Source organism: Aspergillus fischeri, genomic scaffold (genome assembly GCF_000149645.3).
Source record: "Aspergillus fischeri NRRL 181 1099437636252 genomic scaffold, whole genome shotgun sequence".
Classification (NCBI taxonomy): Eukaryota; Fungi; Ascomycota; class Eurotiomycetes; order Eurotiales; family Aspergillaceae; genus Aspergillus; species Aspergillus fischeri.
The window spans coordinates 1,197,041-1,213,598 of record NW_001509768.1 but is presented as its reverse complement, the minus strand read 5'-3'; the positions used below and the strand labels follow the sequence as shown (position 1 = coordinate 1,213,598).

Sequence of the window (16,558 nt, the reverse complement as noted above, 5' to 3'; positions counted from 1 at the left end):
TCCGTGAGGTCGGGTTTTCTCTGTCGCATCCTGCGACATACGTCTTGTAGACAAAATTCTCTACTGTTGCGTCCTCTATCCACATTCCGTCATCTGAATTTCCTCTCTTTTGCTGGGCGCTTCGGGTATGGATCCCTAGCGGTCAGGCATACCTGTTTCGCTCGCGATCGGAATCGCCCTGGGAATCGTCCTTCCTTCTCATAATAGCTATATTATAGAAGGCAAGGGTTTACCGGGGTCGGATAAGAGAATAGCGAGAGGCAACCTCGCCTGCCCGATACAAGAGCATGCTTCTTCGGTTACCGCCCAGCCTCCATTACCCGATCACCGTCACGTCGCTGCTCAAACAGCCGGGCGACACGGTTGAGAGGGATGAGGCCTTGTTCTGGTATGTTTACCAGACAACTGTCACCGAGGGTGATGGGCTGGGCAACAAGGTCGAGGTTCAGCGCAAATTTCCCACGAAGTTCGAGTCGACTGTTGATGGTGAAGTGGTTCAGTGGAAGATAGCCAAGGGTGATGTTATTGAAGTACCGTAAGTCATTGGCACCCTCTATCTGGGAAAAGAATGCGTGTATGCTGGACATGGTGCTGATATCCAATGTAGTATCGACGTCGTGGAGATTGACGAACCATGCGCCCACGAAGTTCAATTTGGAGGCCTTTGCGCCGAGTGTGGAAAGGATATGACCGAGTGAGTGACATTGTGCTTATTTGTATAGGATACTACGGAGATAACGGGAACTAACCATTTTGTCCATCACGACAGGGCGACATATAATACTGAGGTCATGGACTCCACACGCGCGCCGATTCAGATGGTACATGATAATACTGCCCTTACCGTAAGCGAAAAGGAAGCGACGCGTGTGGAGGAAGATGCGAAGCGTCGCTTGTTGGCGAATAGGAAGCTCTCTCTGGTTGTTGATTTGGATCAGACTATTATCCATGCCACAGTTGACCCTACTGTCGGAGAATGGATGGAAGACAAGGACAATCCTAATCACGAAGCCCTGAGCGACGTGCGAGCTTTTCAATTAGTTGATGAAGGTCCGGGCATGCGCGGTTGCTGGTACTACGTCAAGCTGCGACCTGGGCTCGAGTCGTTCTTGCAGAATGTCTCGGAGCTTTTCGAGTTGCACATTTACACCATGGGCACTAGAGCCTACGCGCAACATATAGCTGGCATTATAGATCCGGACCGTAAGCTCTTTGGTGATCGCATCCTCAGCCGCGACGAAAGCGGCAGCCTGACGGCTAAGAATCTCCAGCGATTATTTCCGGTAGATACAAAGATGGTGGTCATCATCGACGACCGTGGAGATGTCTGGCGATGGAGCCCTAACCTGATCAAGGTTTCTCCCTACGATTTTTTTGTTGGAATTGGAGATATCAACTCCAGTTTCCTTCCGAAGAAGCAGGAGTTAGGAGGAGCCGTCAAGCCTACAGAACAGGAAGGCAAAGGAACGAAGGAGCTACCGATGCAACAACCTCCTCCAAATGCTGCGATCGCCAAGCCTGCAGCTGAGGTTTCGACGCTGGAGCAACTAGTGACCATGGGCGGTGGGGACAATCCAAGGTTACTGCGAGAGCAGAGCGTCGCGCAAGAAGAAACGATCATGCACCAGGTTGAGGACCGCCCATTGTTGCAGAAGCAGAAACAGCTGGATGCGGAGGATGAGGCGGCAGAAAGCGGTGATTCTGCCTCGAGCGTGGAAGACAGTCAAGATTCGACCAAACACCGACATCATTTATTGGAGGACAACGATCGGGAACTCTTCCTACTGGAGGAACGACTGGAGAAGATACATAGGCATTTTTTCGAGGAGTATGATAAGAAGCGGTCGCGGGCGCTTGGTGGAAGAGTGGCGGCTCTGAGAGGAGAGCGGGGAACGTCCAAAGAGAAAGATATCGACCTGAAGTTGGTGCCCGATGTGAAGGACATCATGCCACGCATTAAGCATCGTGTGCTTGGCGGTGTTGTGCTTGTTTTCTCTGGCGTACTCCCGCTGGGAACCGATACACAAAACGCTGATATTTCTCTCTGGGCTAAGAGTTTCGGGGCTGTCATTTCCACCAAGATCAATATGAGAACCACGCATCTAGTGGCTGGCCGGAATCGCACGGCCAAGGTCCGCGAGGCCACGCGGTATCCGAACATCAAGATTGTGACCACTCAGTGGCTTTTGGATTCGCTGACTCAATGGAAACGACTGGAGGAGGAACCATACCTGCTTCCTGTGCATCCGGATGATCGGGGCGAGCCAATTTCGCCTGGGTCAAAAGAGCTTGAGAGCGGCTGGCTGTCGTCATCAGACGAAGAAACTGGTGGATTCTGGACGGATGACGATGAGGGGTCGCAATTCAACGAAGAGATTCTGAAATCCTCCGGGCTCAACGAGATGTCCCCTATTGGGTATGACGCTGAAGAGCAAGCTGCAGTGCACGACGAGCTTAAGGAGTTTCTGGGCAGCGATGACGAAAGCGAAAGTGACAGCGAAGTATCGCTCCTAGCAACTGGCAAGAAGCGGAAGCGCGATGACGAGTCTCAAGGCACAGATGAAGACGAGTCGGACGGTAGTCAAGGCGAAGAGGGAGAGATGGAGGGCTCGCGCCTGTCGCAGCGGATCAAACGGTCCTATGAGCGTACTACAGGGCTTAAAGAGGTTGCAACGGCTGATACCACGAGCACAGCGGAATTAACACACACCAGCTTGCCAAAGGAACGCGGTGGTGGAGATACGGATGAAGCGTTGAACGAGCCAGAGGAGCCCGCCGCGCGAGGGCAGGATGTCGTCAGTTATCCGGAGGACGAAGACGATGAACTGGAGCGGGAAATGTTGGCTGCATTGGAGGATGGGGACTACGATCCCAAGGCTGAGGAAGAGATTGCAGCTGAGAACGGGTAGAGGGAATCCAGTTCATCGATCTACATACGCGGATTTTGTCTGTATATTACGGCAATTCTCTTCGATGCTTGTCTAAATTGTTTTTATGTGCGGTTGCGATGCGACAGGGCATAGCGACGGCGTTTGGGCTGCTTCATGTTTGAGTCTGGGCCAGAATTGAGCCGGTGTTGAGAGTTGCATAGGTATATTGGTCGATAGCTAGTCTTGCCATATAAGGATACAACAGAATGACATGAACATAGGGAGATGCAAAATGCAGAGTCAAAAAGAACCGAAAATAAGAACGCCTTCCATGCGTCATGCAGAGCTAGTAGGTATATCATATAACATAATTCAATCATATAGCATCACAACGTTCGTATCAATCATATACATCGCGATTAACCTGCCAGGACATGACCATCATCCATAGAAAGAAGATGGTATTGACCAGCTCAAACGCAAATGCAGTCTTCCAGCAATTACCTAGGTCGGTCGTCAGTCATCAGTCATCAGTCATAAGCACCCTTCAGCTTTCCAGCCCAAAACAAATGCTGAAATGTATAGGGACAGACATACAAATGGTACTCTGCGTCAACCACGCCAACGTATTGATATTATTCCCCGTGGACGGATTCTCCACCACGTAGTTCTGACAGTTGTCGTTCACGTTCCCCACAACCCCATACAGCTGCAGCGAGGTCTCGATCAACCCCGTCAGCCACAGCACGAAGAGGATAAAACTCCCGATGATGATGATCCCGGGGAGGAGGAAGCGCTGCGCCGCGAGGAAGAGAACGAGGAAGATGAAAAAGACGCCGAGGCTGCCGCTTACGACCATGTAGGGGAAGAGCCTGTAGATAGGATCTCGTTAGCTTTGTCGCAGGTGGGTAGGCGTATAGGGAAAGGGGGAGGCTACCATGGAGTCCCCAAGCGGAGCTGCGACTGTACGGCCATGAACCAGGCGAAGATGCCTAGGCAGATTGCGGAGCCGGCGAGCACGATGATGATCCAGATGTTGAGTTGGAGTTCGGGCCAGCGGTATCGGCGGCGGCGCTGGACGCGGGCGGTCATTGTTGGTGGTAGGTAGGTATTCGAGATAGGGCTTAGTGATGATGCATGGAGGAATAGAGTCTATTCTCGTGTTGCGATACACTCGGTAGGAGGTTTTCTCGATGATTCTGAGAGGGACTCCGTTTGGGGAAAAAGATAGTTGGGTGTCAACTGGCGACTGGCGACAGTGACAGATCGGACGACACACTGAGGGATGGTCGGAGACAGCGCATCGGCGCCGCAATCCCACGTTGAGGCCCGCTCGTGGACGATCGGGCTTGAGGCCGGAGTAAGGAGTTCTGGTATGAGTGCTGGTTGGGTTGGTTGGTCGCTTTGTTGATGCGTTGTTCAGGATGTTATGTAAGCTGGTAGTTGGTGCATGACAATAACTGAAACAACATGAAATCTGTTGATGCTCCGTACGTAGGTTGCTCTGTGAGTAATTGTCTGTGCATGGTTATGGTACTAGTGATAGAAGAGCAAAACTCGTTGAAAATGGGTGGCAGGAAACGATCTACTGCGTGAGTAAGGGAGTTTGGATGTAAAATAGCGGTGGCTGGAAATAGAGTAAACCAGTGTCATTGGCTCGGGAGCCGGCAGATACGGACATCTAACTAACGCCGATATAAATACTCAAAGAATAAGTGTAGGTGAGTTTTGGTTACCTGTTACTCTCCTCAGTTGACGCATTTCATCAATTCATTGTTTAGCCTGGCGGCGGTCAGTCATGTCTATCTAACAAGTACATATACTCGTCTAGCCCGTTCATATAACTATCAACCTGCGAAAGTGGAAAAGGAAAAGGACAGAGAGAAAACGGAAACAGAAGAAATGCCATCACAGCAGTGTGTCGCCCAGTGCGCAACGCACCAAAGAGCAACCGGCTCGGATGGTCTCTGAAGCACCGACTTCCTCCAGGCTGGGGTTGACCTCTACCAGATCCATGGCGACCAAGTTGCCAGTCTCGTGAACACATTCGCAGATGAAGTCACCCTCACGCAGAGTCAGACCTCCACGGACGGGAGTGCCTGTGCTAGGGGCCCATTGAGGGTCCAAGGCGTCAACGTCGAACGAGAGATGGATGGGGGTGTCGTTGCCGATGTGAGCGAGCGCCATTTCAACCACGCGACCGATTCCATGTCTACTACGGTCAGATACACTTCCCAAGACGGTCTTCGCCCGAAGGAGAAGAAAGAAAAGCTCACCTGTCAATGTCATGCATGCTGAATGCCTTGATACCATGCTCCCGCAGCAGCTGCTTCTCGCCGCGGTCCACATCCCGCAGACCGATGTACACCAGCTTGTTCTTGTTGATGATGTGCTCATCCTGCAACCACCCGAAAATATCCTTCTTGTCCTCCCGGGCCAGTCGCGTCAAGAAGGCCATGGGCATGCCGTGGATGTTCCCGCTGGGGCTCATCTCCGGCGTGTTGATATCGGCATGCGCATCGACCCAGATGACCGCCATTTCGCGGCCCAGTCGCTCCCGGATGGCCTTGGCCGTGCCGGAGATGGTGCCGATGGCGATCGAGTGGTCGCCGCCTAGCGTGAGGACGAACTTGCCGTCCTTGGCGTAGTCGTAGACCTGCTTGCTGAGCGTCTCGGTCACAACGCTCACGGCGCGCGGCTTCTTCATGCCCCGGTGATCGGGATCGCTCATGGGGGTCAGGCTCTCGTAGTAGTGCACGGTGTCGTCATAGTGAAGTTGGTAGCCCAGGTCGTCGCGCACTTGATTCAGAAGACCGGCTTCAATCAAGGCGAGCGGGGCTGCTTCGACGCCTAGTTTGCACTATACAGATAATGTTAGTTGAAGTGCTCGCTTAATTCCTTCCTCCGCGGAAGGATGACAATGTATGCAAGTAAGCGTCATACCTGACCACCGTTAAATCCGACAGCGACCACGCCCAGCTCATTTGGCTTGGACAGGAATCTTTGCTTGATAGTTGATGGCGCTGTCATATTGAAAGTGAGTGAGGAGGACAATTTTTATAAAGGAGTGAGGTCCAGAGGAAAGATCAAGGATTGATAACGGAAAAAAGAGACGCTGTTCTAGAAGAACTAAAGCGATAAGATTAAGATTGCGCGCGGTGGAGATCAGTTCCGCAATGAGATGCCTCAGGCCGCGAGTCACTTCTGTTCCGAATACAAGCTGCAACACTATTGATACCTTGGAAGATGGAAAAGGGGAGTGAAAGTGACTCTCGAAATGAGAGAATCAAGTCAATTTATGTCTCATTCCTCCGACGACAGCCGTGGGGCTTTGCTGTCATGAGGAAACAGGGCGAAAAGTCGTACACGACTGTGATCGCTAAAAACTGCTTTTAGGGATCATGGATTTCCCCTAAGTACAGGTCCAGGAGAGACGCCCGCTTGCGGGCTTCAACCCACTCCACCCTCATATTTCTATGACCAATGGTTTGGATTTATGCTTCTTTATCTAAATACAACTCCCGCGATGATCATATTTAGTCCGTAGTCATATGGAACTGCTGGGTTGTCATATTGGTCCGTCGGCCGGAGGATGACGGTCGTTAGTACGCGGGATTTCTGATCCGAGAAATCAATAATCAATAGAAATCTGTCTCCTATCATGGACGGCTGATGGTATCTTCTGACAAGGGGTATCATTCATGGATTACAAGCTATATAAGTACACATTGTGAAGGAGCTGCTACGGCTGATCAGACTTTCCGAGGATAAGCTCTCGTAGAATCTCATCCGCTTTCTGAGCTTCTACCCGGCCTTTCTCGCCCATGCGCATCATCTGTCCGACAAACCAGCCTAGCTTACCCAGCTGGTTCTTGGCGCGGATCTGCTCGACCATCTGCGGGTTCTGACTGATGGCTGCTTCCGCCAAAGCAATGTACTCGTCTCGGGACAACGGACGAAGGAGTAGATTCTCTGCCTCGAGGAGCTGAGGAACAGGTCGACGATCACCATCGAAGACCATAGCGAGCACCTGCTTTGCGGTAGCCCCCGTAATGCGTTTTCGCTGCAGCTGATCGATGATTTGCGCAAGGGTTTCAGCAGGTACTCGTTGCGCATCCCAAGCCAAGTCCGCCTTGGCGCAGAGGCCTCCCAGCTCGTGCAGCACCCAGTTGCCAGCCATTCGGGCAAGACCCGCACGAGACTTGGCGTCTTGGTCCTGCTGGAGGTCGCGCAGTATGTCTACCACATCCTGGTAGTATTCCAACCTCGCTCCGTCGTCCAACTCAATCAATGGCTTTGCATCCTCGATCGAGAGTCCATACTCTGGGCCAGCCAGCATCTCGATCAACTGGTCCGGAGGCGTCGGAAGCGAGTCTCTCAGACCGGACACGAGATCGTGGCTGATAATCAGCGGAGGGAGATCTGGGTCCGGCATATAGCGATAGTCCACTTCGCCTTCCTTCCCTCGGAGTTTCCGAGTCTCGGTGCTTCCGATAGTCCAGCCTCTCGTCTCGCCTTCTATGACGCCTCCGCTTTCGAGGACAGCAATCTGACGGTTCTTCTCCGCTATGACGGCGTCTTCGACCGCTTTGAAGCTGCTGAGGTTCTTAATTTCGGTGCGCTGACCTAGTCCACCGATCCCCCCGTACTGATGGGTGCCGGGAGCCTCGTCGCGACGACGAATTGAGACATTCACGTCCGCTCGAAGGCCTCCTAGTTCCATCCCAGTAGTCACGGCGCTGCAGGATTGTAGGATGGCCTGAATCTTCCGAACACATGCTGCGGCAGTGGCAGGGTTGTGGATCTGCGGCATGGTTATTATCTCAATGAGGGGATGGGATACTCGGTTGAAGTCGAGGAGTTGAGTGGAGGGAGGATATTCCTGAGACTTGGCGGTGTCTTGTTCGAGCTGGATCTGTTTGATGCCGATGCGAACGTGGTCGCCGTCCTCGGGTGCAATGCCGTCATGTGGAAAGAGATCCACGTAGCCGTTTTTCGCAAACGGTGCTATCTCAATGTCAGATTGTAATCGCCGTCGATCGACTAAGAAAGGAAGCTACCGTAGTATTGTGTAATCTGATATCCCGCTGGTTGATCGTGATAGAAGTAGTGTTTTCGATCGAACCGACTGACCGGCTGGATGTCGCAGTTCAAGGCAATCGCAGCGCGCAGGGCGGGTAACAAAGTCGTAGCTTGGAATTCCTATACATATTAGCAGCTTCCAGTAGTGCATATTGCTAAATACGAACCGGCTGACTGCCCGGAAACGCCAGGTCAAAGAGAGCAACATTTGAGTTGGGGGTGTCGGTGTTCGACGTAGAGGCTCCTGCTCACACAGATCAGATTGTGCATTTTGGGCCAGGAAGGATAGCAACATAGATTCGACGCACTCGAAAATAGCTTGGTTTCAGTGTTCAACTGGGCGTGGATCTCAATGCCAACAGTCAACTCCCACTTTTGCCGGGATGCTTCCTCGCTTTCTCTCTTCTGTCTCTTCTGAGCTTTCAGAGCCTTTGCGTTCTGTTTCAGCTGCTTCCGTAATGGTATGTGTTCCTTGGATTCTGTAGCTGATGTCTGTAGCGATCTAATGCAACGATGAGGTGCGGTTGGTAGAGGGCTATGCCGGAGGGAGCCAGACTGGGGGCCGCGACAACATGAGCCTCTAAGAAAGCGGGCAGCTCCGGGGCTTTGGCGAAGCCATTGTTGGAGCATGTGTGGGGGCGGGAGCGATGTAGTATGTGATTTGTGAAAGTTAGAGATACTGATTTGTTGGTTGACTCGAGCAGCGACTGGTCTCGAGCACTAGTCTTGAGGAATAGCTGCGGATTGTACCTCTGTATGGGTGGACAAAATGTTGTCGATGTTGAAGCGGAATTTGCGCGTCATACAGTAATTGAATTACCACGTATAGCAAACCACCACAGCATAAAACCCGAAACAACGGTAAATTACGGTTCACCGCTTGGGTTGTCGATCATTTTAGAGCATTTTAGTATCATGAAGGCTGGGATCGTTGTATAGATGAATAGTTAGCTAGGAGTTAATACAGAACAATAATAGAAATAGAATTCGAGATCAACTTCTGAATGTGATCTTGACTTAGGCGAGTTCTCTGTATATGCAAGTCATTCATCTAAAATCTGTACTGCCCTCCGCATCCTGCTGGCGATGGTCATCTACACAACCTAAGGTTATCGGGCCGTAAACAAACGAATCGTAGTGGTTCCCGATGTGTCCCACGATGGTTTCATGCCCAAAGTCTGCTGATTTGATGATGTTGACCTCTCACAGATCATCTCTGTCACACTCTCTCACTGGTCCAGAACTCAAGCAAGACAAGATCATCAGCTCCGACAGAATCGCAGGGAAAGTCCTGTGCATTCCGAGTCCCCACCCTCGTCTGGCTGCAAGACATGGGCATCGTCCACAGCAAGTCACCGCCAGCCAACGCACCACTGCTCGTTCTTTTTGTCTTCCAATAGATCAGAATTCATCTAGAGTCATGCAGGACAGTATCTATCATGGTTTCACCCTTGTCAGAGTCTGACAGAGGTCCACTGCAGAAATCACCTGCTGCTGTTAATACTTGGGCTCTGCATGCCAGGATCATCCTCTCCACCAGCTATTGCAACAACCGGAACAGCAGTGAGATAACCGAGGAGGAAAGGAAAAGCAAAAATAAGAAAAGATTGAATAATTTAAGGCACACTTCTTGAACATATATCTTGCGATCAGACATCACTCCTTCTCGTCAGCCTTTGGCGCTTGCTGGGATTCCCTGGGACGAATTGGACTCATCCCCCCTCCGCGTCGCAAAAGTCGCAACAGGTTGCGACAGGGCAAAGCGCTTCTGTCTATCAAATGACTATCGAATATAGGGCCAACTATATTCCAACTAATATCTCAAGAGTCAAAAATAGTGACTGCGCCATCAGTTACCGTTTCAGCTTGATCATCATCCTGGGGCCGAACTTCTCAATAGCCCGAATTACCTTTGATCCCGAGGACTGCTGACCTCCCCAGCACGGCTCATTGTCACTCACGAAGTCATTATTTCTCCTGATGTACCTTTGCATATGCATCGGTCCTTATCAGCGACGGTCCCCAACTTGATAAACTCAACTCTATTGCCGTTCAAAGACAGAAATACCCCACATTCTGTGCTACATTCTTCGTCTTCGTCTGGCATAGACCATTCCAGGACATTCAAAACGGTCGTCGCCTCCCTTGATATGCCTCGAGTGCTGTCTTCTTTATCGATCACAGCCTTTGCTTTCTGTTTTCATTGTCTTGGTGTCTTGGCCTTTCTTCTCTACCCCGGGAATGTCTTGAAAGCCGCATCTCGCGACTTCCTTGAAAGTTCCAAATTGAACCATTCATACACCACAAACCGGTCAAAATGCCATTGTATTCCAGTTCCAGTCGCTCCAAAAAGTCAAATAGATCATCGGCAGGTTCTGTCCTCTCTATGACGTCTCGGACGACTTCTAAAGGTTCCAAGTCTTCCGTAGAGAAAAAGGAAAAGAAAGAACATGCCCAGGTACAGCCTGGTGCACAGAAGGATGATGAACCAAGTCGGAATTACGCTCAGAAGTCACATGGGGCTCTGAATACTACGCGCAACTCGACCGATCCTGACAAGAAGGCTCCCAACGTGTTTGAGTACCTCGAGGATGATGAATCTTCAGATGATGGTAGCTCATCGTCCGATGCAGAAGAAAACGTGAGTGAGTCTTCAGGCCAGCCCTCGAACGTCCTCGAGACCTACCCAAAACATACATACCCTGGTCTCAACACCGATGCTCGTACCAACACTTTGTCGCAGGGCCAGGCTCATAGACAAACAAGCATCCGTAGTCAAGACTCGACACTCAAGTCCAAGAGATCGGCAAACTCACGGCAGCTACCTCAGGTTGATGTATCTCCGTCTACAGTGCCACTGCACCTGCCACGAAATACAGCAGATCGAAAGCTCTCCTTGGAAGAGATATACAACGTCCCCGGCGCACTCACCGACAGTCCAAATCCTACCGGCAACTTGAATTTGGATCTTGCTACTTTGCCGGAGACTTACTATCCTCCTCGAAACTCCTCTACGTCGCATAGGCCTCCGCTTCCCCCATCTCCTCCGCGAAGCCCCAAGGAGGATCTTCACCGGACCGGCAGGAAGTCTCGGCGAGGTACCAAGTCGTCGCACATACCTTGCGGTTACGGCATTCTCTCCAGCCGACTAAGCTCGTCCTCCGACAGCAAGGAACCCCCCCTTCCACCTTTGTACCGCCGGTTCGAAGATCTGAACCATCGTGTCCTCTTTTATCTCCAAGATGAAATTGCGCAAATGGAAGAAGATCTGAGAATTCTCGACGAGTACGAAGAGATGCATCGGGTCGCCACCGCCGAACGGGAGGGAACGAAGAAGCTACCCGCTTCGAGACGCATGGATGCTCAAGCTCAGGTTTACTCGTCCTTGCATTACAGACGGGTAGAGGTAATGGGAGCCTTGATTCACAAAACGGAGCAATACAGTAAGATTTCAAGTATATGCAACTTCTGGTGTCTTTTCGCTCACGCACTATTTTAGACAACGCCCTCGCAGCATATAGCCGAGTCCTGCAGACCATACCCAGCGCCTCAGATAAAGACATCGAGACCTACCGCACGTGGATGAAAGACCATTCACCCATTATAACAGCCGAGTCCCGGTTCTTAGACCACGGCAAAGACCTGATCTCCTTGTCGCCCCGCCGCGCACCTCCGACAGCCTCCGTCTACTCCGCCATCATCATCGCCTCAGCCGCTATCCTCCTCCCCTTACTAGCCTTCAGCATGATCTCCGAGTTCTCAGGTCGTCTCCTAGTGGTGGCCCTTGTCGGCGGGGCGGCTGCCGCGATAGCAATGAATTATTCGTCTGGTGCAGAGCACCTTGAGTCTCGCGATGGATGGAGGTCTGCAACATTGTACGTATTTGACCTTGCACATCTCCTAACAACCCTGCTTCTTTTCTGTCTATGGTTACCCCGCTCGAGGTTACCCTCTCCAGATGACAATTCCTAGCATCAGAGACTCATTCACTGTTCACAGATACTTTGGCTTCATGACCATAGCCGCCATGTTTATCCCTTGATATCCGTCAACTGCTGCGGTATAACGACCAGACGCGTTTCTCTTAGCCTCCAAGACACTGAAAGTCCCATTCATCTCTTCTATCTGATTAGCCTCCAGTTCAAACAGAAAGAGACGGAATAGCCTTGGACAAACTGACATTATGAGGTAGTATTAGGGACCATGTATTCATAGAATGATGTATACTACGTTAATGATAAGTCACTTCAGACAGACGACAATGTAATTCAATCCTTAAAGTAAAGTAGAAGAGTTTTGACTTGGATTCATATTGATAGAGCCGCAATCTTTAAAACTAGAGAACATGTCCACGTTCGACTCCCTACCGACCGCACAAAACCACCCAAACCATTCTTTGAAAGCATTCCGCGCCGATCGCTAAGAAACTCCATCCCAGAGTACAGGCAGACGGCGGCAGTTGTTGTTGGTAGAGCATTAAAAGTTAACAAAAAGAAGAAGATCACGAAGAGAGAAGATGGAAAGTCACTCAGGGAAGAACAGCAATCATTTAGAAGTTACACATTTCACTCGGTGGTGAAAACGGGTGATAATAATGTCATGGTTGAAGATCAACATGAAAACGGTCTTGAGTCTGACTTCCCAGCCGCCAATCTAACAAAAAGTAAAGAAAGAACAAGAGAGAAATACAGTAAGGCACGCCCAATCCGAATGGAATCATCACCGTGTCACCGTAACCACGCCTCAAAAGTACTAATATTAGCAAATGAGAAAAGAGAAAGCCGTCACGAAGGCACAGGAGTACCATTTTGCTTGATAGCTGGCGTTATACTTCGGTCTTGGGAGCTGGCATCCGTAGTAGGCTGAGGGGTTGAGCTCTGTCGGGTTTGTTGCGCTAATTGCGCTTTATTCCGGTCCATCAATGCAGCCTGTTCAGCAGCACTCCTAGCATAAGTCATTGCAGCGGCAGAGTTGGAGTAGGTGTTTGGTGCAGGGGCAGCTTGGTTCGAAGGGTAGTTGTAATTGGATGGTTGCTGCTGCGGGACATACCGCTGCTGGGGGGTTGCAGAGCCTGGTGCCATATATGGTGCCCGTGTCCGAGGCGAGGCATATGCTGGCTGCTTCTGCGGTGAGCCACTACGCCCTGCAGCATACTGCGGGGCGTATGCTCCAGGCTGTGCGGGCCTGGGCGCGTACGCCTGCGGAGAAGCTTGAGCAGGCGGTAAAGCTTGCGGTGCTGCATAGGGGCTGTAGCCGTTTTGGCCCGGCCGCTGGAACTGCTGAAGATTGGCCTGGTTGTATTGCGGAGTAGGTTGTTGATATCCCGGCACAAAAGCGGGTCGCTGAGTAGGCGTTGCCGGAGGGCGAACATTAGCATAGTGCTGTGGAGGGCCTGGGGTATAAGGCCCTGAGGTCGAAGGCTGTCTTCCGCCGTAATACGGCTGGGCCGCCTGAAAACCAGCTTGCGGTTGTTGTACCCGAGCGTTAGCAGTATACGCCCGCTGGTTGTAACCTGCCTGATAGCTTCCAGAGCGGCTGGGTGTAGATGTTCGGTTTGGTCCAGTAGCCATCGGTGCCAGCGCTGCGGCCCGCTCCTGCTGCAGCGTGAAGTCATCCTTCTCCATAACGCCGTGATAGTCCGGATTATCGACCAAAATCTTGGTACTGATATTTAGTTCGGCTAGCTGGTCACCATCCAACTTGGCGACGGCGTATGGCGGTAGGTTTGAAACGAGAACGGCAAGGCTGGATTTGAGTGTCTCGTAGATACCCTGTTCTGCTGCAGACGCGTGAGATGGAGTGCCTTGGTCTGTTGCTGTCTCTTTGGGTTCACCGCCTGGAGCTGGTAGTTCCAGGTTGCGGATCTTCTGGTATGAGCTCAAAGTCTCCAGCAATTCAGAGACATCGCGTAACAGGTCATCCATGCCCTTCGACTCTGCTTCTTCTTTTTCTTTCTCCAAAGTATTGGTAAGTGAGACATGGTCGGCAAAGTCTTCAGGGTTGAATGATTTGACCATCTCTTCCAAAGTGCTTTCGTCCAATTCACCAATGTTGCCAGGTTGCTGTGTCGCGGATACTTCCGATACTTCTTGAGGCTCCTCTGAGTAGGTCTTGGTAAGGAGGGTGTACAAGCGTTTCGTCCCTCGTTTCCCCCACCATACCATGTCCTTTGAATCAGCTTGAACAATAGCTCCTGAGCTGTCAAAGGAAGGTGCGAAAGAAGAATACACGCCCTGCAACAGAGACGCGTCGTCATCTGTCCACAGAGCAGGATCCTCATTATATCTCTCGTCTCCGTGCGGCTGAGCGGACTGTTGCTTTTGCCGTCGATCCCAGAAAGAGGGGGATGATGTGATTCCGCCGTACTGGAGCCACTGGCCGGAAGGAAGAGGCGCAAGGCAATAGTTATTTCGCTCGCCAGGAAAGGCCTTGTAGTTTGTGACTGCTTCAAATGGGTCAATCCAGCCTCCAGGAGCAGTACGAGAAGACGACCTGGCTCTGCGTGGCGGCTCTAACTGCGGTAGTGTTGGACGAGGCGTGAACACCTCGCCAAAGGTTCGCTTGGGCTCTTTGGGCTTGTTGTCTGTGTTGTAAGCCGCAACTTTGGTGGTCGTGATACCGTTGGGCAAGCCAATCTCACGCAGAGGTGTTTGTACTTCCACGTACTTCTCTACGGCTGATTCACCAGAAGGCAGAGAAACCTTGACGGATTTTTGCAAGCTGGAATATAGCTGTTTCGGATTGGACGGATTACCAAGAATCGTGAGAACCACATTGTCGCTTCGAGCTTCAGTGGTAGAGGGCGTTGATTTTTCTGGAGCCTCTGAGTCGTCTTCCGTGCTCTCCTTCTTGACGCTGGCCTGGCCCACAGAAGCCTGGCGCACAAGACTATTCAAAAGCTTTTTGAATGCCGCAATCCGATTGACCGTTTCTGTCAGGCGGTTCCCGTCGGTGGCTTCGCCCTCACCACTTTGAGCTTTGCTCCGCTCAATCACGGCTGTGGAGGCCCTGTCGATATCACTCAGAAACTCAGAGAGAGTACTGTAACGATCCGACGCAACCCTCGCTTGTATGCTAGTACTTTCGTCTTTCTCTCCTGATACTTTTGCGCGTTTCGAACGCGGCTTCGCAGGTGACGACGGCAGAGGGCATGAGAGTAGCTGAAGTTCGGTATCATTCCTAACGAACACGTCAGTTAAACTCGAGCCCGAGGGATCAACAAGACATGGGGATGCGCACTTGCTGAGGATATCCACGAGATTACTCAGGGTTTCGTGTAGTTTGACCCTTTCCTGAACCTGCGACTCAGAAGCACCGGCATCCTGGGCAGCATGAACATCATGGCTCGATCCACGCTTTCGCTTTCCAGGTGTCGACAGCACAGGCGGATCTGGAGTCGCGGATTGAGGTTCGCCGTTGGTGGCGGGAATCGAAAGCGTCTCTCCGCCTTCGTCTGCGCTCATGGCTTCAAGTCCGGAAGTGCGCCGTTGTTGCAGTTGATTTTTTGCTCCTTGAACGCGAGGACGAAAATTGACTTCGTCCCAGGAGTCGGTCTAGGAGATTTTCGGGCGAATAAAATCCCTGTACGTTGATCGCGACGCGAAGATCAGAGGGTAGGACTGAAGGTTGAGACGAAAACCGGAACTGAGACCCTGAGTTCCTGAAAGAATATCGGTGTTTTGAGGCTTGCTGGATCTCCGATGCGCATGCGCCAATCGTTACAGGGCCGAGCGAAGGATAAGGGTCGCAACTCGTACTGAGGAAAATTGCGACTCTATCCCGCGGAGGGGCGAAAGGCACAGAGACAGGACAACGAGTATCCTCAAATTGTGGATGACTACAAGTGAAAAGAAGAGATAATGGGATTTAGAAAACGAAAACAACGACGACGCCTTTGGTCTCGGACTGCAAAGGCGGGAGGGAGATTCACTAAGTTAGGTAAAGAGGGAGATCCGGTCGATTGCGCGCCAAAAACGTGACAGCCGCTCACGTGATCCAGCATTTTCCTTCCGAGTTCCAGAGTTACTGGGTGTGTAGTACTATTCTTCAACTTCCTACAAACACATTCTAATTGATGCTCCTAGCTGTGTCCGGAGGCTTCTTTGGTTCCTTTTCTGGCTCCTCAGCAGCCTCCTCATGATTCTCTTCATGGATGTCATCGGTCTTCAATCATGTTCCGAGCCGCTCGGGGGCCTCTCTGAGAGCGGCGCATTTGATTAACAATTATCCATGGCCAAAGGTACGAGAGGTCGGATCCTCTTCCAGGCAACCCAATGGCTATATAGGAAACTCGCTAATGGTTCATTCTTTGATCGATTAGGACCGCTCTTCCACAAATTTTTCGCGTCCTACACATCAAACGAAGTGGCATCGCAATGGCTTCCTATGTTCTGCGGGGGTGTTCCGGGAATACAGATATATCAGCACTGCCGCTCCTACAGAGACTGAGCGGCTGATTGATGCAAATGGCGAGGAAGATCGTTGGTATGACTTTTGGTGCAGGGTCCGAAATCAGTCTCAATTGAGCCGGTCGTTTTCACCCTCCGGCTCGAATCATCTGTGCGGACATAACCAGAGCTCTGGCGAATCGGACAATTCACCGTCAA

General features: G+C 51.4%; 6 protein-coding genes across 6 annotated transcripts; 2 read left to right on the top strand and 4 right to left on the bottom strand.

The window, feature by feature from the left end:
* Window positions 1–287: 287 nt before the first annotated feature.
* On the top strand, window positions 288–2,909 carry fcpA (protein-serine/threonine phosphatase; the record flags this gene model as incomplete). Its single annotated transcript, XM_001263321.1, has 3 exons — window positions 288–535; window positions 608–694; window positions 770–2,909. The coding sequence occupies 3 exons, from the start codon at window positions 288–290 to the stop codon at window positions 2,907–2,909; spliced, it is 2,475 nt and encodes an 824-aa protein (XP_001263322.1).
* Window positions 2,910–3,270: 361 nt separating this feature from the next.
* On the bottom strand, window positions 3,271–3,962 carry NFIA_065880 (uncharacterized protein; the record flags this gene model as incomplete). The annotated part of the gene is made up of 3 exons (XM_001263320.1): window positions 3,271–3,374; window positions 3,468–3,742; window positions 3,808–3,962. The coding sequence occupies 3 exons, from the start codon at window positions 3,960–3,962 to the stop codon at window positions 3,271–3,273; spliced, it is 534 nt and encodes a 177-aa protein (XP_001263321.1).
* An 816-nt stretch (window positions 3,963–4,778) lies between these two features.
* On the bottom strand, window positions 4,779–5,900 carry NFIA_065870 (arginase; the record flags this gene model as incomplete). The annotated part of the gene is made up of 3 exons (XM_001263319.1): window positions 4,779–5,082; window positions 5,147–5,730; window positions 5,814–5,900. 3 exons carry the CDS (start codon window positions 5,898–5,900, stop codon window positions 4,779–4,781), a joined length of 975 nt encoding a protein of 324 aa, XP_001263320.1.
* A 712-nt stretch (window positions 5,901–6,612) lies between these two features.
* NFIA_065860 (glutamyl-tRNA(Gln) amidotransferase subunit PET112) lies at window positions 6,613–8,582 on the bottom strand (the record flags this gene model as incomplete). The annotated part of the gene is made up of 4 exons (XM_001263318.1): window positions 6,613–7,877; window positions 7,931–8,072; window positions 8,120–8,196; window positions 8,261–8,582. 4 exons carry the CDS (start codon window positions 8,580–8,582, stop codon window positions 6,613–6,615), a joined length of 1,806 nt encoding a protein of 601 aa, XP_001263319.1.
* Window positions 8,583–10,338: 1,756 nt separating this feature from the next.
* NFIA_065850 (uncharacterized protein) lies at window positions 10,339–11,994 on the top strand (the record flags this gene model as incomplete). Its single annotated transcript, XM_001263317.1, has 3 exons — window positions 10,339–11,395; window positions 11,452–11,827; window positions 11,952–11,994. The coding sequence occupies 3 exons, from the start codon at window positions 10,339–10,341 to the stop codon at window positions 11,992–11,994; spliced, it is 1,476 nt and encodes a 491-aa protein (XP_001263318.1).
* Window positions 11,995–12,736: 742 nt separating this feature from the next.
* Window positions 12,737–15,415, bottom strand: NFIA_065840 (uncharacterized protein; the record flags this gene model as incomplete). The annotated part of the gene is made up of 2 exons (XM_001263316.1): window positions 12,737–15,131; window positions 15,192–15,415. The coding sequence occupies 2 exons, from the start codon at window positions 15,413–15,415 to the stop codon at window positions 12,737–12,739; spliced, it is 2,619 nt and encodes an 872-aa protein (XP_001263317.1).
* Between the last annotated feature and the right edge of the window lie 1,143 nt (window positions 15,416–16,558).